This window comes from Staurois parvus, unplaced genomic scaffold (assembly GCF_062004578.1).
Source record: "Staurois parvus isolate SC_StPar_1 unplaced genomic scaffold, SC_StPar_1.0 ptg001208l, whole genome shotgun sequence".
Lineage (NCBI taxonomy): Eukaryota > Metazoa > Chordata > Amphibia > Anura > Ranidae > Staurois > Staurois parvus.
Window position 1 is genome coordinate 298,563 of NW_028319004.1, and position 24,986 is coordinate 323,548.

General features: G+C 46.0%; 1 protein-coding gene across 1 annotated transcript; it reads left to right on the forward strand.

Moving 5' to 3' along the window:
- The first annotated feature begins 828 nt into the window (after positions 1-828).
- Positions 829-12,372, forward strand: LOC149438163 (uncharacterized). Its single transcript, XM_089660179.1, has 5 exons — positions 829-858; positions 6,706-6,840; positions 6,927-7,050; positions 11,102-11,239; positions 11,396-12,372. The coding sequence occupies exons 1-5, from the start codon at positions 829-831 to the stop codon at positions 12,094-12,096; spliced, it is 1,128 nt and encodes a 375-aa protein (XP_089516305.1). The 3' UTR covers positions 12,097-12,372.
- Positions 12,373-24,986: the final 12,614 nt, after the last annotated feature.

A 24,986-nucleotide genomic window follows, 5' to 3' on the forward strand; every position in this document is an offset into this window, starting at 1 on the left:
TTCTTTGAGGGTCATCTCGGGAATTTTTATTTGGTCCTGGATTCTCGATCTCCCCTACGGGGATGTGTGGGTCTCCCCATCGCTGTCTTGCATTTTTCTATGTCCACCTTAAGACCTAATAGTGGTGTTGTTCCCTTACTCTCCCATAATGTGCAGGTTTGGGATCCCCTCTAAGCGTCTCAAGGTTTTTTCCCTTGGAGTCCCTGGAAGCTGATATAGTTGCTCTGCAGGAAACCCATTTTGTCTCCTCTTTCACACCACGTTATATTCATGGAGATTTCCCTGTGTGCTTTTTGCTAATGCATCTGAGAAAGAATGAGGGGTAGCGCTCTGTTTGGCCCGGCGGTTATCCTTTACTGAATCTAAAGTGATACGGGACAAGGAAGGGCGATATCTATTGGTTAAAGGCCACTTGGGGGGAAACTTAGTGACTTTCCTGATTTACTACACCCCTAATGTGAATCAATTAGCCTTTTTTCGATCCCTGTTTAAATCTTTAGCTCCGGAACTGGAAGGTGATGTCATTTTAGTGGGGGATTCGAATTTGGCTTTAGATCAAACGCTTGATAAATCACGTGCAACCAAACTTGTGTCCCCCCGAAACAAAGTCGCAAATTTGCTCAACCTTTATATCGCTATAATTTGGTGGATGCATGGAGAGAGGCCAATCCTACTTCTAGAGACTACTCTCATTTCTCTAGAGCTCACAACCATAAAGCTTCTATCAGAGGTTTTTGTATCCAACGAGCCTATAGACTAAAGCAATCTTGTGAAGAGTTGATCTCTGCCAAAACTAAGGAATACGAGGCTTTACTGGCCCAACGTAAAATGACTCCAACCCCCGACTTGTTACTTAAGGTACAACAGGCTCATTTGGAGCTTAATCTTTGTCTCCCCACAAAAACGGAAAAACAGCTACGATGGAGGAATCATAAATTCTTCACATGGCGAGACAAACAGGAGTGTTGAGAGAGACTTGGAGTGCTGCCCAGGGGCGGACTGACCATTTGGAAACGTGGGCACTTCCCAAGGGCCCGGGGTCAGTAGGGGGCCCCATGAGATGCCCCTGGTACCTTTTTCATAGGCTTTTTTGAGTTTGGGCAAGGACACAGAGGCCCCATGATCCCCTATTGCCCGGGGGGCCCCATGAGTTGTCAGTCCACCCCTGGTTCTGCCCATGTGCTGAGAGCTGCCAAGTAGCCAGAGATGAACTGGGCTAAACTTGGGGATGATGGAGTCATGAGATGTTTGCCTAAGGATTGGAACCCCGTCTGTAACATACTGGAGTGAGAGTCCAGGGAGTGACTACAACACTGGAGTGACAGTCCAGGGAGTGACTACAACACTGGAGTGAGAGTCCAGGGAGGGACTACAACACTGGAGTGAGAGTCCAGGGAGCGACTACAACACTGGAGTGAGAGTCCAGGGAGCGACTACAACACTGGAGTGACAGTCCAGGGAGCGACTACAACACTGGAGTGAGAGTCCAGGGAGCGACTACAACACTGGAGTGACAGTTCAGGGAGCGACTACAACACTGGAGTGACAGTCCGGGGAGCGACTACAACACTGGAGTGACAGTCCGGGGAGCGACTACAACGCTGGAGTGACAGTCCGGGGAGCGACTACAACACTGGAGTGACAGTTCAGGGAGCGACTACAACACTGGAGTGAGAGTCCAGGGAGCGACTACAACACTGGAGTGACAGTCCGGGGAGCGACTACAACACTGGAGTGACAGTTCGGGGAGCGACTACAACACTGGAGTGACAGTCCAGGGAGCGACTACAACACTGGAGTGACAGTCCGGAGAGCGACTACAACACTGGAGTGACAGTCCGGGGAGCGACTACAACACTGGAGTGACAGTCCAGGGAGTGACTACAACACTGGAGTGACAGTCCGGGGAGCGACTACAACACTGGAGTGACAGTCCGGGGAGCGACTACAACACTGGAGTGACAGTCCGGGGAGCGACTACAACACTGGAGTGACAGTCCGGGGAGCGACTACAACACTGGAGTGACAGTCCGGGGAGCGACTACAACACTGGAGTGACAGTCCGGGGAGCGACTACAACACTGGAGTGACAGTCCGGGGAGCGACTACAACACTGGAGTGACAGTCCGGGGAGCGACTACAACACTGGAGTGACAGTCCGGGGAGCGACTACAACACTGGAGTGACAGTCCGGGGAGCGACTACAACACTGGAGTGACAGTCCAGGGTGTACTCTTTAAAGGCTCTTTAAAGGCTTGCTATTACTCTAATGAGGGTAATTGTATGCATTTCAGCTATTTAGAATTTTTCACAATTTATATCATTTTATTTATTTATTTCCTTTATTTTATTTATTTATTTTAACTTTATTTATTTTTTTGTTTTATGAGTGTACACTGATTGTTCACATTTATATATATTTATAGTGTACATGGAGTGATTTCATGATTCATGTGTTGCTCACGATTTGAATCTTGTTTTTATTTTGCGCATATTTTGTTAAGTATATATTATTGTTGGTAAAGTATATACCAGATGATATTGAAGGTAATACACTATTTAGTTTTTCCGTTTTTTTGAGGTACACATCTTATCTGGATTTATGGGGAGGTTGAAGTTGGACACGGAGGATTCATTTATTTGGACTTTAATTTCTTTGGACTATAATTTTGGATTTTAAACATTGACTGGCACAAATAAGATTTTTGTATAATGTCTGATAGTTACTAGATTTTGGACCCACATGTTTAACCTTATGTACAGGGTGATGGGGGTTAATGTTGGTAGGGCCCCGGAAACGGCCCTCTTCCATAAATTTCCACTTACAGTACCAAAAGAAGACCCTTAACCACTTGCCAACTGCATATAGGCAAATGATGGCTTCATTGTGGCCGGCTAGTTCTGGGAGTGTCATATGACGTCCTCCCACAACACGCCCTCCCGCGTACCCCCGGAGGCGTGCACTCTGTGATCTCCATGATCGCTGTGTCCTACGGACACAGCTGATCATGTGATGCGATAAAAGGCCAATCACAGCAACCTTTTACCACATGATCAGCTGTGTCCAATGACACAGCAGATCACCAGGAAATGAAGTTGCCAGTTATCGGCTGCACTTTCCTCACACTGTCACAGCATGAGGAAAGTACTGCTGATAACTAGCAATTGTACCCTCCCCTCTCCTTCCCTTCCCTCCCCTCCCCTCTCCTCTCTCCCCTGCGCTCCCCTCCTTTCCCCTCCCCTCCCCTCTCCTCCCCTCTCCTCTCCTCTCCTCTCCTCTCCCATCCCATCCCCTCCCCTCCCCTCCCCTCCCCTCCCCCATCCCCTCCCCTCTCCCTTCTCCTCTCCCCTTCCCTCTCCCTTCTCCTCTCCCCTTCCCTCTCCTCTCCCCTTCCCTCTCCTCCTCCTCCCCCTCCTCTCTTCTCCTCTCCTCTCCTCCTCCCCTCTTCTCTCCTCTCCTCCTCCCCTCTCCCTCTCCTCTCCCCTCTCCCCTCCCCTGTCTTTTCTCCTCCCCTCTCCTCCTCCTCCCCTCTCCCTCTCCTCTCCCCTCCCCTCTTGGGGGCCCTTAGGGGGCAGTGGAGTTCAAGGGTTTTGAGGGGGTAGAGTAGCTGAAGGGATCTGGGTCCTTGATAGGGTTGGCGGGGAGCAGAGCTCTGAGGAAAGGGAAGTTTATCAGGCTCAGGGGGACACTGAGGCAGGGAGGGGGGCTCTTGGTCTCTAATTGTCCTCTTACCTGTACTTACTTTCTAGACCTCCTTACAGAACTCCTACCAGGAAAGGAAGGCAACCTTCACCTTCTTACCATCTCACTGGTCAAATAATGTATTCCAAGATCCCAAATGGAATGAAGAAGGACAGTCCTTCACCCCTTGGTGGGCACTTGTTCTTTGAGGAGGTCTGTTGGTGCATTTTTTACTAAAAGGTAGTCAGGGGTCAGTGCTATACATCTTCAGGAGACACTCCAATACCTTCCCATGACACAGGCTCTGGCAGTGCCCGGTGCAGGAATTCAGAGCCCCAGGAACCCACCACCACTCTGTACAATGTCCTGGATATTACAGTATACTTGGGAACCAAACAGCTCCCCCCTGCTGTCCTCCTTCTACCCACACTAGGCTGTCATTGGAGGGAAGAGAATAGGCTCCTTCCTCACAGCTCTATACTCAACCAACACCATCCTCCTGCTATCCCATCCAATCCCTTCTCTTACTGCAGAGAGTGACAGTGACATCACTCCTGTCAGTCAGCAGGCTGCCACAGATTGGAGCCTTGCAGCCGGAGTTCTGCCAATTGTCCTGATTATCCAGCAACTCCGGCCAAAAGTCATCAAGTTCCCCTTCCTGGACCTCATGATGAGCCGACATTGATCTCACAGCACTGCCTCAGAGCAAACAAGTCATAGGAAGGATCGTATTTATCATTCCTTGTCTGCAGATCTAATACTCATCAAAACCAGTTCAGAGACCAAACAAACCCAACAGAGAAAAGGAGGTTTCTGATCTGGCAGACCAAGAGGGTCCCGGGACCTCCAAAATGTAGCAAATGCTAAACAGTCCAGACTACTGTCTTCCCATGGGGAAGTAGTTCTTCAATGTCCAGCAACCCTCCTATTCCCCCCTCACATCCACATCCTATTATTGTGTGACCAATACCATCCAAATCATTCTTACTTTCATTTCCCAAAGTTATCCATCTACAAGGAGACCTGTATAGATCACATGATGGCACCAATGAGGATGGAGGAGGACCGGAGTCACATGACTGAGAAGATACTAAACCTCACCCTGGAGATCATCTACCTGCTGACCGGAGAGGTGAGGATTCTGGGAGGTCACATGACATCATTCTCATCTCTATTAATAAAACAGACCTGACCGGAGAGATGAGGAGGATTCTGGGAGGTCACATGACATCACTCAACTTTTTTAATAAAACACAGACCTGACCGGAGAGGTGGGGAGGATTCTGGGAGGTCACATGACATCACTCACATTTCTATTAATAAAACACAGACCTGACCGGAGAGGTGAGGAGGATTCTGGGAAGTCACATGACATCACTCTCATCTCTATTAATAAAACACAGACCTGACCGGAGAGATGAGGATTCTAGGAGGTCACATGACATCACTTTGATCTGTATTAAAAAAAACACAGACATGACCGGAGAGGTGAGGAGGATTCTGGGAGGTCACATGACATCACTCTTATGTCTATTAATAATACACAGTGTGACGATTGCGATATCAAATCTCTGCCCCTCTCACCAGACTCGTGACCAAAGGACTAGCCAATCTAAAACCGCGATGTCAGGTGCGTAACAATGCCATGCCCAGCTGCACCCTGCACATTGATTTTCCAGCTAACTGGACCACAAATCTATGTACCGGCATCTTGAGCACGATAGTTACTGGGTCAGGTTAATTACGCAATTAACCCTTCACATTGCCGCCACCTACTTTTTGTACAGAGAAAGAGGAAACTTGGCAATATCAGCAATAACACTAGGGTGGTTGAAATATTCATCTGTATACCACTTTCACTGCAGACAGGTTATACAGAGGGTTAAACACACACAGTAGCGCTCTTCAGCGGCAGGAATTCTTAAATTGCATTAAAGAGCTTTAGAAACAGTTCAACACTTTCAGAAAGTAAGTTTTATTACTAAAAGGTCAAAAGGGTGCAATAAAAAGATTTACAGAAAAAAGATGTAACCAATATATATATAAATATATAGAGAGCAATAACACCGCAAAGAGATAACAGAAGTTTAGGTAGATAAGTACTAGCCAAAAAGCCTTGGGTTATGCAGTTTCAAGTCTCATGAGCCAATTTCTTGGCTCTACTGCTAGTCTCGATGTTAAAAGCAGGAGAATCTTCTCTTCTCTCATCCACACTCCAAGCATAACAGCCTTTTTCTAGCAAATCCCAGCAGGGTGTCTCTTTGGAGTAGTAACCAATGGTCTCCTTTTGGGGAGGGGTGTTGGGTGGAGACCTAAGTTACAAGCAGAATCTCTCCTAGCTTATATTTTGGCTCATAATTTTTCCTAGGTACATTTGCCGGCCTGGTCACTAGTATATTAATACTCAGCCACATCTGCGGAATGGTTAGAGATGAAACATGAAATATGCACTTAAATGGTTCAAGAGATATACTTTTCTGCTTTTCTCTGTAGGTCAGCTAAGGGGTGTCACATACCAGGAGAATGGCCTCAATCTGAGCCTTCCGAATATAGGCTCCATGTTTAGGTAGTTATGTCCTACGTGAAGATATCAACTTATATGAAAAGTGAGTTTTTAAAAGTAAGTCTGTTTTTACGACCCCTTGGAAGGTCTTTTGATGTTCATTGAGGGACTCGGTTTATACTTTTACTATGTGCCAGATTGCACAGTTTCTTAGACAGCTAGGCACCCAGCTCGTGAGGTTTTATAGCTCGGAGCTTCCTGCTGTGTTTTGGCCGCCTGTGACCCTTCTCATCACTCAGGCCACATGTCACCCCACAGCGAGGGAGGGGGATGAGAGATCTACAAGATGGAGGGGGTAGCCTGCCTTGAGAGTTAGAAATTGTATAACATAGAAAATTCTTAACAAAATGGGGGGCCGCGTCCATCTCTGTGTGCACGATTCCTACACACAGACCCGACCGGAGAGGTGAGGAGGATTCTGGGATTCTAACATGATATTCTTATTGGTTCCTCATTACAGAGATTTCCTCTTCTGAAGTCAGGTGATCATATGACCATCACAGTGCCTCCATGTGACTCCCTAAACCCTGAGAGACACAACATGCAGAAGATTCTAGAAGTCACCAAGAAGATGATGGAGCTGCTGACAGGAGAGGTGAGCGGTGCCGGGAATTCTGGGACATTCTCCAGTAACAGACAAGGGATGTGTCTGGATGGTGACTGTATCATTGTGTGTGTCAGGTTCCTATAAGGTGTCAGGGTGTCACTGTCTATTTCTCCATGGAGGAGTGGGAGTATTTAGAAGGACACAAGGATCTCTACAAGGACGTCATGATGGACAATCAGCCGCCCCTCACATCACCGGGTAAGAGGAGACTTTATTGTAAAGGAGAGAGCAGTACGGAGGATCCACCTAGATCCCCCATCATCTGATAAACACATAGAAACAATGGATTCAGTCAGTGTGTGTGTTTCCTACAGATGGATCCAGTCATGGGAACCCACCAGAGAGATGTCCCCGTCCTCTGTATTCCCGGGATTCCACACAGGAAGGTCACACCATCCCTCACCATCATCAGGTAGATGAGGAACAATCACTGATAGTATCATTAGGATCTGTACATTATCTGCATTGTTACCATTGATGGCATTTTATTATATATTCAGAGTGGAAACCTGAGAGAATTTGAGGTGAAAGCAGAAGAAGAAGAGGCGTATGTGAGGGATGATCAGCAGTCTATGGAGGAGGATGGAATAACGGGGACATTTATAGAGGAGGACACTCCTACAGAGATCAGCACAGGTGGGTCATGAACACTAAATCCATTCCTCCACCCATACTGCTCACTGATTGGTCCAGAGTAGGGCGGGGACTGGGTGATATCAGCCTGTAATCCCCTGGTCACTTTCCTGAGCTGTGTTCCCCGTCCTGTATTCCTGGATTTCTCTCGGATAATCTTCCTTCTCTGTGCTGCAGACACAATTTATGTCTCTAGACTGGATTTATGGAGGTTCTGGGGTTCAGCTGGCAGAAATATGTTGATTTTTACTCTAAGCATTGCATAATGTAGGCACCCAGGACATGTGACTGGGGTCTCCTGCCTTGTGCCTGACTCTTCCAGGGGACCTTCTCTGTTATCTGCTGGCTGTGCCGGGTGGAGGGATATGTCTGTAGTGTCTCAGACCCAAGTCACTGAGTGCAGTCTCAGGAGATGGGAGGCAGCGGTGTGGGATCTCTGCAACTTGTCTACAGTAAACATTTAAAGTGGTTGTAATCCCTCCATATACCCAGTGCAGTGACTGGCCTCAGGTGATACACAGAGATAAAAAAAAATCCTCCTACATACGTTGTACCTGTTTATTTGTATCACTTTCTTCTCTATATTTGTTCAAAGTCTAGAATATTTACAGCTTGTCTGAGAAGTCAGAAAAAAGGGGGCAGAGAGCTGAAGTCACTCTCTTCAGAGCTCAGTGAAATGAGCTCTGAGAAACAATTGATGGGAAGGGACACACTTCCTTCACACAGGAACAGAGCTGAGGCTGTCAATCACAGGCTGTGTGCTGGAGCTCCCTCCCCTGTCATCTTTTTTTTCTTGGTGTCAGGAAGATTTGTTAGAAGTGACTCAGCTGCTGATTGCAGAGGAAGGAGACAGCAGACAGAAGTGGCTCTTATTGCTCTGGAGTGAGACAAGTACACACTGTAGAGGGATATGTTTGTTCATATTCCATGTCTGAGGGTTACAACCACTGTAAGTGATCTCTGATTACTAAACACCAATTTGATGTGATCCTTACACTATTTATTAGTGTGGCCCCCTTGTCCTGAATAGAGGTACTATGTGGGTTTAGTTTGTGGCTGGGCTGTACTTGGCTCAGGCTGATTGTATAGTTCTTCGCTTGGTTTCTCCCTAAGTTTAGGTTGTCTTGTGATGTCTCACTGTGGCCAGTAGATGTCACTGCTATCACTGGACATAGGATGAGATTTCAACAACCCCTTTCCCTCCTGAGGATTTACCCCCCTTAATGACCACGCCTCTTTTTGCTACTCAGCGCTGCACTAATTCAACTGATAATTGCGCGGTCATGCAATTCTGCACCCAAACTAAATTTACGTCCTTTTTTCACACAAATAGAGCTTTCTTTCAGAGGTATTTGATCACCTGTGAGCTTTTCATTTTTCACACTATATATAAAAAAAGACCAAACATTTTGAAGAAAAACAATATTTTTTACTTTCAGCTATAAAAAATATATAGTAAACTCAAAGTTAGTTATAAATTTAGGCCAAAATGTATTCTGCTCCATGTTTTTGGTAAAAAAATCCCACTAAGTGTATATTGATTGCTTTGTGTGAAGTTATAGCGTCTACAAACTATGGTATAGATACTGCAATTTACACCATTTTTTTGCTATACAGCGCTGCACTAGTTTAACGGACAATTGCGCAGTCATGCAATACAGTACATAAATGAAATTTACATCCTTTTTTTCCCACAAATTGAGCTTTCTTTCGGTGGTATTTAATCGCCTGTCCGTTTTTTTAATTTTTGCGCTATAAAAAAAAAGTGAACATTTTTAGCAAAAAAACCCAATATTTTGGACTTTTTGCTATAAAACATGTCCTGTAAAAAAAATGTAAAAATCAAATTTAGTCATAAATTTCTACCAAAATGTATTCTGCGACATGTCTTTGCTTAAAAATAATCCCAATACGTGTAAATTAATTGGTTTATGTGAAAGTTATAGCGTTTACAAATGGCGGGAAAGATACTGGGATTTTTTTTTAAATTATACTAATAATGGTGGCGATCAGCGACTTATAGCGGTGATCAGCGATTTATGACAGTGATCAGCGACTTATGGCCGGACTGCGGCAGACATTTTGACACTGGGGGGAACTGACTTCCCCAGTGACACCAATACAGTGATCAGTGCAAAAAAAACCCACTGACACTGTACTAATGACACTGGGGAGGAAGGGGTTAACATTTTTTAGGTAATGAAAGGGTTAACTGTGTGAGGGGAGTGTTTTACTAGTGGGCGGGGGTGTGTACTTCACAGGAACACACTGATCCCTAGAGATAAAGTCTTCTCTCAGGTTCAGCATGTTTGGAACTGAAACATAGCAGAGCTGCAATGTAAACACTGCAGCCCTGCTATCTGTCAGTGATTACTTGTAATCACCGGCACCCCGCAGGAAATGACCCGCCCGGAGCCGGTGACGGACACCTGCTGCCACGATCGGCGGGTAGGGTAGGGCGGGCACACGCCACACGCGCGCCCCCTACCTGTTTTGCACAGCAATGTTAAAAGACAGCACTGTGCGTACAGGTGTCACCCTGCCACAGTAAAAACACTGCGGTGGGTCGGCAAGCAGTTAAACCACAAATGTCCCATATTGTAGCTTACCAATCATTGGGTGTGGCGGCTGCATTCCTTTTCTTTGGCTTTTTTCCCTGTTTTCACCTGGTGATCTGTCCAGTAACACACCTTCTGTGTTAGAGCGCCCCCACTGTGGAGACAGCAGCATGGTCAGTCTGGGGGGAGGAGAGTGTTAGATGTACTAGCAGATTTAAAAACAGCAACTAATTGAAGCCAAACTCCAGCTCACACTTCATAATCAGTTTCATCAAACAGGTTTTTCTTTTTGGGATAAAAGTTTTACATGAATAAATAAAAGCTGATCATTGTAAGCCCCCTGTCAGTGGTAAATGGTCTTTATAAAACAACAGATTTACTGGCTAGATCACCAGATGAATATAGACGAAAACTAATACTGTATAGTCCTAACTTTTGTATCCTATATGATAAGTTGTACATTACATTGGTCTTCATTATTTTATACCCATTTCCTCCCAGCTGGACATTTTATATCAGATGATGTGATTGGAGCACAGACTTTTACATGGTGATAATAATGTGATAACATCCTCCAACTTTGGACCCTTAAACAGAAAGTGATAATGAGGGAGGAGTCAATACCCCAATGATGGTGGTCTTCAGGATCAGTCCAGTCTTCATCTTGGTTGTTCTCCTCCCATCCTCACTCCCTGACCTCTGGTGGGGCTCAGCCCCGCTGTTCTTCATGACTAAATCATGGACTAAATAAGGAAGTGCAGTATTTCTTGTGTTGGGAAGATGGCGATGAGTGATAGAGGGGGTGGGGCCCCTCGTCCTATAATCCCCTCATTACTGTCCCTCCTATAAAAGACAGTTCTGGTTGTTTCCTCACTCTCTGACTAAGGTCCATGAATAAAGAAATGACCTGGTAGGAGATCAGAGGAGCCATTTCCTAGTTCCCTTGAGGGTGGAATTGTGCGCTCCTCAGAGACCAAGCTGCCCGATGTGGGCGGAGTCCTGGTTTGGGGGAACCAATCAGCTCCTGTCTAGTAATCCTCTTTGTCTTTGTATTTTAGTCCATGGCCGGGAGATGAGGAAAACCTCCGAGGATTGTCTCACTTTGTCTCCAGACTGGAAAGTAGAAGATGAGGACATCACACAGTATAGACCAGGAGAAAACCCGGCTCCCTCCAATGTCCATCCGGCACCACCCAGTGTAGATGGACCATCGGATTCCTCGTATCCTGAGGAACCTCAGACTGTGCAGGACCGGGCTGCCCTTCCAACAGGGAAGAGCTTCTCCTGTACTGAGTGCGGGAAGGGTTTCTGTTCTAAGTACAATCTTAATGTGCATAAAATATGTCACACAGGGGAAAAGCCGTACTCCTGTCCTAAGTGCGGGAAATGTTTTTCAGTGAAGTCCAGTCTTCACAAACATCAGAGATCTCACACGGGGGAGAATCTGTATTCCTGTCCTGAGTGTGGGAAATGTTTTTTGCAAAAGTCCAACTTTCAAACACATCAGAGATCTCACACGGGGGAGAAGCCGTATTCTTGTCCTGAGTGTGGGAAATGTTTTTCAGTGAAGGCCAGTCTTCAGAAACATCAGAGATCTCACACGGGAGAAAAGCCATATTTGTGTCCTCAGTGCGGGAAATGTTTTTCAGTGAAGTCCCATCTTTCCAGGCATCAGAGATCTCACACGGGGGAGAAGCCATATTCCTGTTCTGAATGCAGAAAATGTTTTTCAGATAAGTCCAGTCTGTACACACATCAGAGATCTCACACGGGGGAGAAGCCGTATTTCTGTTCTGAGTGTGGGAAATGTTTTTCAAAGAAGCCCAATCTTTATAATCATCAGAAATTGCACACAGGAGAGAAGCCATATTCCTGTCCTGAGTGTGGGAAATGTTTTGTAGTGAAATCAAAACTCGTCAGACATCAGAAGTCTCATGTGGTTGAAAAGCAATTTTCCTGTCTTGACTGCGGGAAATGTTTTTCGGAGAAGTCCAGTCTTTACACACATCAGAGGTCTCACACGGGAGAGAAGCCACTTTCCTGTCCTGAATGAGGGAAATGTTCCTGTTAGATATAACCTAATATCTGCTTATTGACATTACTAACATATGTATGAATGTGTTGGATCTTTTCTCTACATTCTAGTATAGTAACGTGGTAGTAATTAGTCATGAATTGGTTTGCTAGCTTTCCTCCCCCATCTCTGTGGGTAGGAGCTAAAGTTTCACTAATAGAGATTTGTAAGAATCTTCTTGATACATGGTAAGCTTACACATTTTATACTGTAATATTTCTTGATTAGGATATTTATATATGATATAACTTTTATGTTAAGACTATTTTTAGGAATTATATATATATATATATATATATATAGTATATACAGTATGTGTAACACATCCCATCCCCCCTGACTGATGGAATATCAGTGAAGTTTTGATTAGAGGTCCCAAGGATTCATTTTCAGCCTCTCTCCTAGACTGAAGGTTTGTTCTATACATCTGTCACCAGATATTATTGTGGGACTATAAGAACCAGAGAGGAAAACCAGCCAACTTTTAGGAGAAGGTGGGGGCTGAATTGCTCCTTATAGAGCAGAACAAAGACTTTTTGGTGGCAGATTTTTTAGAAGCTGGGCTAAGGAGCCTACAGATTCACACTACGCAAACAATTTTACATACAATTTTTATCTCAAGAACATAACTATATTTTTTGGACATTATCTAAACATTTTGTATTCCAATATTTTATTTCTAATTGTATGCAATATTATTATTAAACACATTTTTGAGTTTATGAAAGAGTTGGAAGGACTTTCTATTTTGGACTTTTCTCATCAATACAAGTTAACAAAACATCTAGACAATCCGGTATTTTACAGTGGCGCGTCAGACCAGTTTGATTTTTTCCGAATATCGATCGTTTTTTACTTTTTTTTCCTTCACCTTGATGAGAGAGAAGATTGCTGCAAGGTCAGCAAAATATGAAGTCGAGCTTTCAGGAGAAATAAAAGCCTTCAGCAGATGACCCTTTGGCATAATCGAAATCAGCCTAGAATTAGAATTGGTGAGAATTTTGTGCAGATGCAAGAAAACGCTGTTCCTTGGTGATGTAATTTCCCACCAAGAGAGAAAAGGAACGTTACATGAAGAAAGACCTTCTTAATTGGTAAGTAATGGATTGTATTGATGAATTATATAGAGAGAGTAAATTAGAATTCCAAAATCTGTCTAAATTTGTTAAAGATGATGACCTTTGGCGGTACATGTATAATGAGTGCTTACAGGATAATATTAAGATAGAAAAATCTAGGTTTTCCTTTAAGGAATTGAGCAAACAAGTTAGAAATGTAATGAAGTTAGTTAATGTTTTTAACGCCATGATTTTGGAGGTTCCTAGGATTGCTGCTTGTGTAAAGAATAAGTCAGAGGAAGATAACAGTGTATGTGCTAATTGCCAGACTTTGAGCAAATAGTTAACCTGCAAAGTGCAATTCAAACGAAAGACATTCAGCTTTCTGAACTACAGAATGATATTGTGATGGAGGGTAGGCAGGACAGAACACACAAAGCAGATGGCAAACACACAAAGCTTTATTAAAGCAAATGACAGTCACTCAGTTGGGGTCTGCAGGGAGTGTGGCAGTACCTGGTATGGGGAAGTAGCAAGGAGAGGGATCAAAACAGTTGTAATCGGATCCCAGGGGCAAAGTTAGAGTCTCTACAACAGTTTATAATCCAAGCAGGGAAATGGAGATAGAGTACAGGAACAGTTCAGGGGAATAAAACAGGGGTGCATACACTCACGGCTCCGGCAGGGTTGCCCGGAATCAAAGCAGACGCCAGTCAGGGGACAGTGGGTGGTAATTCTCCCCCACATCCCTGGTTATTGCAGAGTGGCAGCGGGGGTTAATTCGCCCAGTATCAGGCTTTTGCAGAGTGGCCGTGAGAGTCTCGCCGCAGCAGAGACTTCTCAGTGGCTGTGCAGCAGAACGAACAACCAGGGAGCCCAGCATCGGCCTTCTTAAGCTGATGCAGGACGCTCCTTGGTCATCCTGGCAACCGTGGGTGGCATGCCTTGTCACCCGGCAATGAGGCATGCCCCCCTTGACATGGGCCACGCTCTTGAGAGCGCGGCCTTTGTCTGTCGGTATCTGCAAGCGCAGGAACTTTAATGCCCGCGCTGCAGATGCCGGGGCCGTGCAGCATCAGGCTGACTGCCGTGGCCCTGAACATCCCTGCGGGAGGTTCGCGGAGGGGTGTGAACCTCACTGTGGGAAACTATCTTCCTCCCGCCGGCCAAGCCGGATGGGGGAATATAAGTGACAGGGGTGACAGGAGTCACACCTCTTATCCTGAGCAGCCCGGCTTCAAAGGACCACGACAGGATGAGAGGTGGAGGGGGATGAAGGTGAGCCAAGGGGGGAGCGGGACATCTGTCACACCATGACTGATATAAAAAGAATTTGTGTAAATACTAGCCAGAGGCAAGGCAGACAAAAATCTTTAATAGCAGACATCCAGTTTATAGAAGATGATCTGCAGGATCATGAAGCAATGCTTAAGAGAAAATGAATGGATAAAGCTGCAGAACTTAATCTTAAGATCCTTGATCAGCTCATGAAAATTTTGAAGGATATGCCAGCCTATGACATGAAAGCGGATGCTTTTCATAATACAGAAGTTTTTGAAATTTTGTGCAATAACTTTTGCCTGAATGAGGAGGAAAGAAATGTTTTCTTCAGATTATGGCTTCCCAGCTTTATGGCATGTGGATTCACCAAAACCCCATATATTAATGAGGATGATGTGGAAATTCATTACAATGCATCAGACCGATTGCGTCAGTTATTGCTATGTACAACTGGAGAGGAAACTCCTTCCCTGGAAATCTTAGACTCCTTTAGAGATACGATCAATGATGATCCTTTTGATTGTAAAAATAGATTTTCCAAAGTATACAAAATGATATTTAATTTGGACAATGAGAGTTCTGCTATGATAAAAGCTTTTGTTAAAAAATTTAAGTATCTATATCCAGCATCTCTTATTTGCTGCCGGATAAAATGATTTAGATCAAGCAGCCAAAGTTATAGATGCAGTTAGCAGACAAATTAAACTAAACAATCAGAAGATGGAAAGTGTAGCTATTCAAAATGGAGATCAGAGAGAGACCACGTGCTTGGCCACACCCAATTATGGTGATGAACATGTCACAGGCAGACCTAGGGTCTCAGAGCAGACAGGAAATACTATTATTGTAAATGATTTAGTCATTTGAAAAGAGATTGTGTTCAATATGTATTAGATTTACAAAGAAAAACTTTGGAATTAGAAAGTGAAAATACAATTTCTGAACAATCTGCTCCTCCATGTTCCAACAATAGTCTGTCTGAGTTGCCTTATGCCTCAGAAGTCAAAGAGATCAGTTCACTGAGTGTCAACAACAGCTTGAACAATATGGTACACAGTGCTGTTGTCATTAATAGGAATTGTTTATTGCCATTTCCAAAATTAGAGTCAGGATCAAACCGAGATTCTTCTCCTTTACCGTTAGAATATGTTGCTTCAATTTTATTGGATGAAAGTGGAAGGCCATATGTACAGGGTGTATTGAATGGCAGGAACATAATGTTTTTAGTAGGTACATAAAACATAAACATAAATTACCTGTAAATGCCAATTCTCCAAAATGCAATTTACTTGATTTTAGTGGAAAATGTAGTTTAGTTGCTGGGAAAGTTTCTAATGTGACTTTTGAGATTCCAGGATTTTTGAAAACTAACATAAACATCTGATATTGTCATGGTGCCCAGAACATTCTTGGTATTGATGTGATTAGTAAACTCAGTTTGATAATTGATTTATGTACTTCAACGTTATGGAGAGATCCATCTAGGCCCAAATCAACGTTAATTGATTCTTCCATGTACTGTAATGTTGGAAGTATTTGTACAGCAACCGCTGACATGTCTTCAGATCATAAATGGCCACATACAGGAACCAATCTTGAACTGGAACAATTGGTTAGGTCACATAAAGATCTTTGAAGTAAAAGCAAAAATGATGCAGGTTTGTTTACAGATTTTGAAGCTGACATTGAAGGTAGAGACTAGAGATGAGCGAATCGAAGTATCCGAAGTGGAATTCGAGTCGAATATCGGAAAAATTTCGATTCGTGCCGAATCCGAAAAATAGCCTAATTCGGACGCGCGAATCGAAATTTTTCAGAAAATGGCGGCTGACATGTGCGGCGACGGAGCGGGGATGTCTGGGAAGGCGCGCAGACAAGGCGCGCTGACCCATAATGCATTCCTCAACTACATGTGATCGCATCAGCCTATCAGCAGCCAGCCAGCCAGCACTGTGTAATGGTCGAGCTATAAATAGCGGCCATTTTGGAATTCTTCATTTGCCTGCAGTTATTGAACAGAGGCAGACCGCTCTGTACTAGGGACAGGGACAGAGTTAGGGCCACAGAAACGATAATTGGGGACAGAGAAAAGTTACTTAGGGACAGAGAACCATTACTCAGGGACACAGACTTGTTAATGAGGGCCACAGAATCGTTATTTAGGGACAAAGAAACGCTAGTTAGGGCCACAGAATTCATAATCAGGGACAGACAGAATTGTTACTCAGTGCCAGAGAATTGTTACTTAGGGCCACAGAAACGTTATTAGGGCCACAGAATTGTTACTCAGGGACAGACAGAATTGTTACTGAGTGCCAGAGAATTGTTACTCAGGGACAGACAGAATTGTTACTGAGTGCCAGAGAATTGTTACTTAGGGCCACAGAAACTTTACTTAGGGCCACAGAATTGTTACTCGCACAGACACAGAATTGTTACTCGCACAGACACAGAATTGTTACTGAAGGCCACAGAACTGTTACTTAGGGCCACAGAATTGTTACTCGCACAGACACAGAATTGTTACTCGCACAGACACAGAACTGTTACTGAGGGCCACAGAACTGTTACTTAGGGCCACAGAATTGTTACTCGCACAGACACAGAATTGTTACTCAGGGCCACAGAACTGTTACTTAGGGACAAAGAAACGCTAGTTAGGACCACAGAATTCATACTCAGGGACAGACAGAATTGTTACGGAGTGCCAGAGAATTGTTACTCTGGGCCACAGAAACTTTACTTAGGGCCACAGAATTTTTACTCAAGGACAGACAGAATTGTTACTGAGTGCCAGAGAATTGTTACTCAGGGACAGACAGAATTGTTACGGAGTGCCAGAGAATTGTTACTCAGGGCCACAGAAACTTTACTTAGGGCCACAGAATTTTTACTCAGGGACAGACAGAATTGTTACTGAGTGCCAGAGAATTGTTACTCAGGGACAGACAGAATTGTTACGGAGTGCCAGAGAATTGTTACTTAGGGCCACAGAAACTTTACTTAGGGCCACAGAATTGTTACTCGCACAGACACAGAATTGTTACTCGCACAGACACAGAACTGTTACTGAGGGCCACAGAAACTTTACTTAGGGACAAAGAAACGCTAGTTAGGGCCACGGAATTCATACTCAGGGACAGACAGAATTGTTACGGAGTGCCAGAGAATTGTTACTCAGGGCCACAGAAACTTTACTTAGGGCCACAGAATTTTTACTCAGGGACAGACAGAATTGTTACTGAGTGCCAGAGAATTGTTACTCAGGGACAGACAGAATTGTTACGGAGTGTCAGAGAATTGTTACTCAGGGACAGACAGAATTGTTACTGAGTGCCAGAGAATTGTTACTTAGGGCCACAGAAACTTTAATTAGGGCCACAGAATTTTTACTCAGGGACAGACAGAATTGTTACTGAGTGCCAGAGAATTGTTACTCAGGGACAGACAGAATTGTTACTGAGTGCCAGAGAATTGTTACTTAGGGCCACAGAAACTTTACTTAGGGCCACAGAATTTTTACTCAGGGACAGACAGAATTGTTACTCAGTGCCAGAGAATTGTTACTCAGGGACAGACAGAATTGTTACTGAGTGCCAGAGAATTGTTACTCAGGGCCCCAGAAACTTTACTTAGGGCCACAGAATTTTTACTCAGGGACAGACAGAATTGTTACTGAGTGCCAGAGAATTGTTACTCAGGGACAGACAGAATTGTTACTGAGTGCCAGAGAATTGTTACTTAGGGCCACAGAAACTTTACTTAGGGCCACAGAATTGTTACTCACACAGACACAGAATTGTTACTCGCACAGACACAGAATTGTTACTGAAGGCCACAGAACTGTTACTTAGGGTCACAGAATTGTTACTCGCACAGACACAGAATTGTTACTCGCACAGACACAGAACTGTTACTGAGGGCCACAGAACTGTTACTTAGGGCCACAGAATTGTTACTCGCACAGACACAGAATTGTTACTCAGGGCCACAGAACTGTTACTTAGGGACAAAGAAACGCTAGTTAGGGCCAGAGAATTGTTACTCAGGGACAGACAGAATTGTTACGGAGTGCCAGAGAATTGTTACTCAGGGCCACAGAAACTTTACTTAGGGCCACAGAATTTTTACTCAGGGACAGACAGAATTGTTACTGAGTGCCAGAGAATTGTTACTCAGGGACAGACAGAATTGTTACGGAGTGCCAGAGAATTGTTACTTAGGGCCACAGAAACTTTACTTAGGGCCACAGAATTGTTACTCGCACAGACACAGAATTGTTACTCGCACAGACACAGAACTGTTACTGAGGGCCACAGAAACTTTACTTAGGGACAAAGAAACGCTAGTTAGGGCCACGGAATTCATACTCAGGGACAGACAGAATTGTTACGGAGTGCCAGAGAATTGTTACTCAGGGCCACAGAAACTTTACTTAGGGCCACAGAATTTTTACTCAGGGACAGACAGAATTGTTACTGAGTGCCAGAGAATTGTTACTCAGGGACAGACAGAATTGTTACGGAGTGTCAGAGAATTGTTACTCAGGGACAGACAGAATTGTTACTGAGTGCCAGAGAATTGTTACTTAGGGCCACAGAAACTTTAATTAGGGCCACAGAATTTTTACTCAGGGACAGACAGAATTGTTACTGAGTGCCAGAGAATTGTTACTCAGGGACAGACAGAATTGTTACTGAGTGCCAGAGAATTGTTACTTAGGGCCACAGAAACTTTACTTAGGGCCACAGAATTTTTACTCAGGGACAGACAGAATTGTTACTCAGTGCCAGAGAATTGTTACTCAGGGACAGACAGAATTGTTACTGAGTGCCAGAGAATTGTTACTCAGGGCCCCAGAAACTTTACTTAGGGCCACAGAATTTTTACTCAGGGACAGACAGAATTGTTACTGAGTGCCAGAGAATTGTTACTCAGGGACAGACAGAATTGTTACTGAGTGCCAGAGAATTGTTACTTAGGGCCACAGAAACTTTACTTAGGGCCACAGAATTGTTACTCACACAGACACAGAATTGTTACTCGCACAGACACAGAATTGTTACTGAAGGCCACAGAACTGTTACTTAGGGTCACAGAATTGTTACTCGCACAGACACAGAATTGTTACTCGCACAGACACAGAACTGTTACTGAGGGCCACAGAACTGTTACTTAGGGCCACAGAATTGTTACTCGCACAGACACAGAATTGTTACTCAGGGCCACAGAACTGTTACTTAGGGACAAAGAAACGCTAGTTAGGGCCACAGAATTCATACTCAGGGACAGACAGAATTGTTACGGAGTGCCAGAGAATTGTTACTCAGGGCCACAGAAACTTTACTTAGGGCCACAGAATTTTTACTCAGGGACAGACAGAATTGTTATTGAGTGCCAGAGAATTGTTACTCAGGGACAGACAGAATTGTTACGGAGTGCCAGAGAATTGTTACTCAGGGCCACAGAAACTTTAATTAGGGCCACAGAATTTTTACTCAGGGACAGACAGAATTGTTACTGAGTGCCAGAGAATTGTTACTCAGGGACAGACAGAATTGTTACTGAGTGCCAGAGAATTGTTACTTAGGGCCACAGAAACTTTACTTAGGGCCACAGAATTTTTACTCAGGGACAGACAGAATTGTTACTCAGTGCCAGAGAATTGTTACTCAGGGACAGACAGAATTGTTACTGAGTGCCAGAGAATTGTTACTCAGGGCCCCAGAAACTTTACTTAGGGCCACAGAATTTTTACTCAGGGACAGACAGAATTGTTACTGAGTGCCAGAGAATTGTTACTCAGGGACAGACAGAATTGTTACTGAGTGCCAGAGAATTGTTACTTAGGGCCACAGAAACTTTACTTAGGGCCACAGAATTGTTACTCGCACAGACACAGAATTGTTACTCGCACAGACACAGAATTGTTACTGAAGGCCACAGAACTGTTACTTAGGGCCACAGAATTGTTACTCGCACAGACACAGAATTGTTACTCGCACAGACACAGAACTGTTACTGAGGGCCACAGAACTGTTACTTAGGGCCACAGAATTGTTACTCGCACAGACACAGAATTGTTACTCAGGGCCACAGAACTGTTACTTAGGGACAAAGAAACGCTAGTTAGGGCCACAGAATTCATACTCAGGGACAGACAGAATTGTTACGGAGTGCCAGAGAATTGTTACTCTGGGCCACAGAAACTTTACTTAGGGCCACAGAATTTTTACTCAGGGACAGACAGAATTGTTACTGAGTGCCAGAGAATTGTTACTCAGGGACAGACAGAATTGTTACGGAGTGCCAGAGAATTGTTACTCAGGGCCACAGAAACTTTACTTAGGGCCACAGAATTTTTACTCAGGGACAGACAGAATTGTTACTGAGTGCCAGAGAATTGTTACTCAGGGACAGACAGAATTGTTACTGAGTGCCAGAGAATTGTTACTTAGGGCCACAGAAACTTTACTTAGGGCCACAGAATTGTTACTCGCACAGACACAGAATTGTTACTCGCACAGACACAGAATTGTTACTGAAGGCCACAGAACTGTTACTTAGGGCCACAGAATTGTTACTCGCACAGACACAGAATTGTTACTCGCACAGACACAGAACTGTTACTGAGGGCCACAGAACTGTTACTTAGGGCCACAGAATTGTTACTCGCACAGACACAGAATTGTTACTCAGGGCCACAGAACTGTTACTTAGGGACAAAGAAACGCTAGTTAGGGCCACAGAATTCATACTCAGGGACAGACAGAATTGTTACGGAGTGCCAGAGAATTGTTACTCTGGGCCACAGAAACTTTACTTAGGGCCACAGAATTTTTACTCAGGGACAGACAGAATTGTTACTGAGTGCCAGAGAATTGTTACTCAGGGACAGACAGAATTGTTACGGAGTGCCAGAGAATTGTTACTCAGGGCCACAGAAACTTTACTTAGGGCCACAGAATTTTTACTCAGGGACAGACAGAATTGTTACTGAGTGCCAGAGAATTGTTACTCAGGGACAGACAGAATTGTTACGGAGTGCCAGAGAATTGTTACTTAGGGCCACAGAAACTTTACTTAGGGCCACAGAATTGTTACTCGCACAGACACAGAATTGTTACTCGCAAAGACACAGAACTGTTACTGAGGGCCACAGAAACTTTACTTAGGGACAAAGAAACGCTAGTTAGGGCCACGGAATTCATACTCAGGGACAGACAGAATTGTTACGGAGTGCCAGAGAATTGTTACTCAGGGACACAGAATTGTTACTCAGGGACACATAATCGTTTAATTAAAGAGTATGTCAGACAACATGCAGAGGAGTGGCAGAGGAGGCAATGTTTTAGGAGCGAGCAGACGTGGCAGCAGAGGAAGGGGTCGAGGCAGCACTATTCGCAGCCAGAGGCCAGTGCTCCCGGTGTCATCCAGCGGTCGTGTCTCCACCGACAACCCTGCCGTCGTCGATTGGTTGGCTCGGTCGTCTTCCTCTTCCCAGGTCACCTCTGACACCTACAGCCAACGGTCGGTGGGTACGTCAGACACAACCGTTAGTTGGCATGGCCCGGGACCTAGCCCACTGAAATCACGTGTCCTCTACCTGCCCCTGTCCTTTGGTGTTCCCTCACCAAGCGAAGTATCGCATGCTGTGGGCTCAGCCCCACTGTACAGTGAGGAAGAGCTAACAGAGGGCAGTCAGGAACGGGGGGAGACATCCGCCTTTTCAGCAGCTAGGCGAAGAAGTAGTGGCGAGGAGAGTGGCCCGGTAGCCGGTCTAGAGACAGGTCTGTCTCCTGACCCAGACGCAGCCGAGGGGGCTAGTAGTGAGGCGGAGACCCTACTTGATGATGAGGAGGTTGATCGCACTTGGCAGCCTCGTCGTCATCAGGCAATTTCTTCCGCATCATCAGGAGAAGAGGGTGGCAGCTTGGCAGTGAGCGAAACAGTCGGTGGGTTGCCCAGGAGACAGCAGGAGGGTCGCAGCAGTGTCAGTGGAAGCAGTGTCAGTGGAGCCAAACGGCCACGGAGTAGAGCACCAGCTCCACTGCAGCCTACCACCACGGCCAGTAGTGGTGCCGGTGTGCACGGAGGAAGCAGCAGTCAGCCAGTGAGGAGTATCGGGGGCAAAGTTTCCTACTCGGCGGTGTGGCAATTTTTCGTCAAGCCGCCCGAGGAAGTAAACGTAGCCGTATGTCGACTATGTGGCCAGAAAGTCAAGCGTGGCCAGGGGGCCCATGTTGGGACTATTTGGGCCATGTTGGGACAATGGGAGACCTCCCATTGCTGCTGTCTCCATCGCCACACTCTGCCATGTGCCACTTTCAGGTCTCCTCACACACTGCTGGTGTGTTCAGTTTTTTGACATAGGGTGCTGGCAGATTACGGGCCTCCCATAGCTGCTGCCAGGCCCCTAATCTGCCATAGGCCCCTATATACCGCCTCCTCATGCTGCTGCCAGGTCCAGAGTCTGTCATGGGTCCCTGTACGGCCTCCCATTGCTGCTGTCTCCATCGCCACACTCTGCCATGTGCCACTTTCAGGTCTCCTCACACACTGCTGGTGTGTAGAATTTTTTGACATAGGGTGCTGGCAGATTATGGGCCTCCCATAGCTGCTGCCAGGCCCCTAATCTGCCATAGGCCCCTATATACCGCCTCCTCATGCTGCTGCCAGGTCCAGAGTCTGTCATGGGTCCCTGTACGGCCTCCCATTGCTGCTGTCTCCATCGCCACACTCTGCCATGTGCCACTTTCAGGTCTCCTCACACACTGCTGGTGTGTAGAATTTTTTGACATAGGGTGCTGGCAGATTATGGGCCTCCCATAGCTGCTGCCAGGCCCCTAATCTGCCATAGGCCCCTATATACCGCCTCCTCATGCTGCTGCCAGGTCCAGAGTCTGTCATGGGTCCCTGTACGGCCTCCCATTGCTGCTGTCTCCATCGCCACACTCTGCCATGTGCCACTTTCAGGTCTCCTCACACACTGCTGGTGTGTAGAATTTTTTGACATAGGGTGCTGGCAGATTACGGGCCTCCCATAGCTGCTGCCAGGCCCCTAATCTGCCATGGGCCCCTATATACCGCCTCCTCATGCTGCTGCCAGGTCCAGAGTCTCTCATGGGTCCCTGTACGGCCTCCCATTGCTGCTGTCTCCATCGCCACACTCTGCCATGTGCCACTTTCAGGTCTCCTCACACACTGCTGGTGTGTAGAATTTTTTGACATAGGGTGCTGGCAGATTACGGGCCTCCCATTGCTGCTGCCAGGCCCCTAATCTGCCATGGGCCCCTATATACCGCCTCCTCATGCTGCTGCCAGGTCCAGAGTCTCTCATGCCATGTGCCACTTTCAGGTCTCCTCACACTGCTGGTGTGTTGAATTTTTTGACATAGGGTGCTGGCAGATTATGGGCCTCCTATAGCTGCTGCCAGGCCCCTAATCTGCCATAGGCCCCTATATACCACTTCCTCATGCTGCTGCCAGGTCCAGAGTCTCTCATGCCATGTGCCACTTTCAGGTCTCCTCACACTGCTGGTGTGTTGAATTTTTTGACATAGGGTGCTGGCAGATTACGGGCCTCCCATTGCTGCTGCCAGGCCCCTAATCTGCCATGGGCCCCTATATACCGCCTCCTCATGCTGCTGCCAGGTCCAGAGTCTGTCATGGGTCCCTGTACGGCCTCCCATTGCTGCTGTCTCCATCGCCACACTCTGCCATGTGCCACTTTCAGGTCTCCTCACACATTGCTGGTGTGTAGAATTTTTGACATAGGGTGCTGGCAGATTACGGGCCTCCCATAGCTGCTGCCAGGCCCCTAATCTGCCATAGGCCCCTATATACCGCCTCCTCATGCTGCTGCCAGGTCCAGAGTCTCTCATGGGTCCCTGTACGGCCTCCCATTGCTGCTGTCTCCATCGCCACACTCTGCCATGTGCCACTTTCAGGTCTCCTCACACACTGCTGGTGTGTAGAATTTTTTGACATAGGGTGCTGGCAGATTACGGGCCTCCCATAGCTGCTGCCAGGCCCCTAATCTGCCATAGGCCCCTATATACCGCCTCCTCATGCTGCTGCCAGGTCCAGAGTCTCTCATGGGTCCCTGTACGGCCTCCCATTGCTGCTGTCTCCATCGCCACACTCTGCCATGTGCCACTTTCAGGTCTCCTCACACACTGCTGGTGTGTAGAATTTTTTGACATAGGGTGCTGGCAGATTACGGGCCTCCCATAGCTGCTGCCAGGCCCCTAATCTGCCATAGGCCCCTATATACCGCCTCCTCATGCTGCTGCCAGGTCCAGAGTCTCTCATGGGTCCCTGTACGGCCTCCCATTGCTGCTGTCTCCATCGCCACACTCTGCCATGTGCCACTTTCAGGTCTCCTCACACACTGCTGGTGTGTAGAATTTTTTGACATAGGGTGCTGGCAGATTACGGGCCTCCCATAGCTGCTGCCAGGCCCCTAATCTGCCATAGGCCCCTATATACCGCCTCCTCATGCTGCTGCCAGGTCCAGAGTCTGTCATG

Excerpts from the sequence above, each read along its gene's own strand:
- LOC149438163 (XM_089660179.1), top strand. The coding sequence starts at position 829 with ATGACTCCAACCCCCGACTTGTTACTTAAG. Across the intron at positions 6,841-6,926 it reads TGGAGCTGCTGACAGGAGAG|GTTCCTATAAGGTGTCAGGG; the intron begins GTGAGCGGTGCC and ends TGTGTGTGTCAG. Across the intron at positions 11,240-11,395 it reads TGTCCATCCGGCACCACCCA|GGGAAAAGCCGTACTCCTGT; the intron begins GTGTAGATGGAC and ends TATGTCACACAG.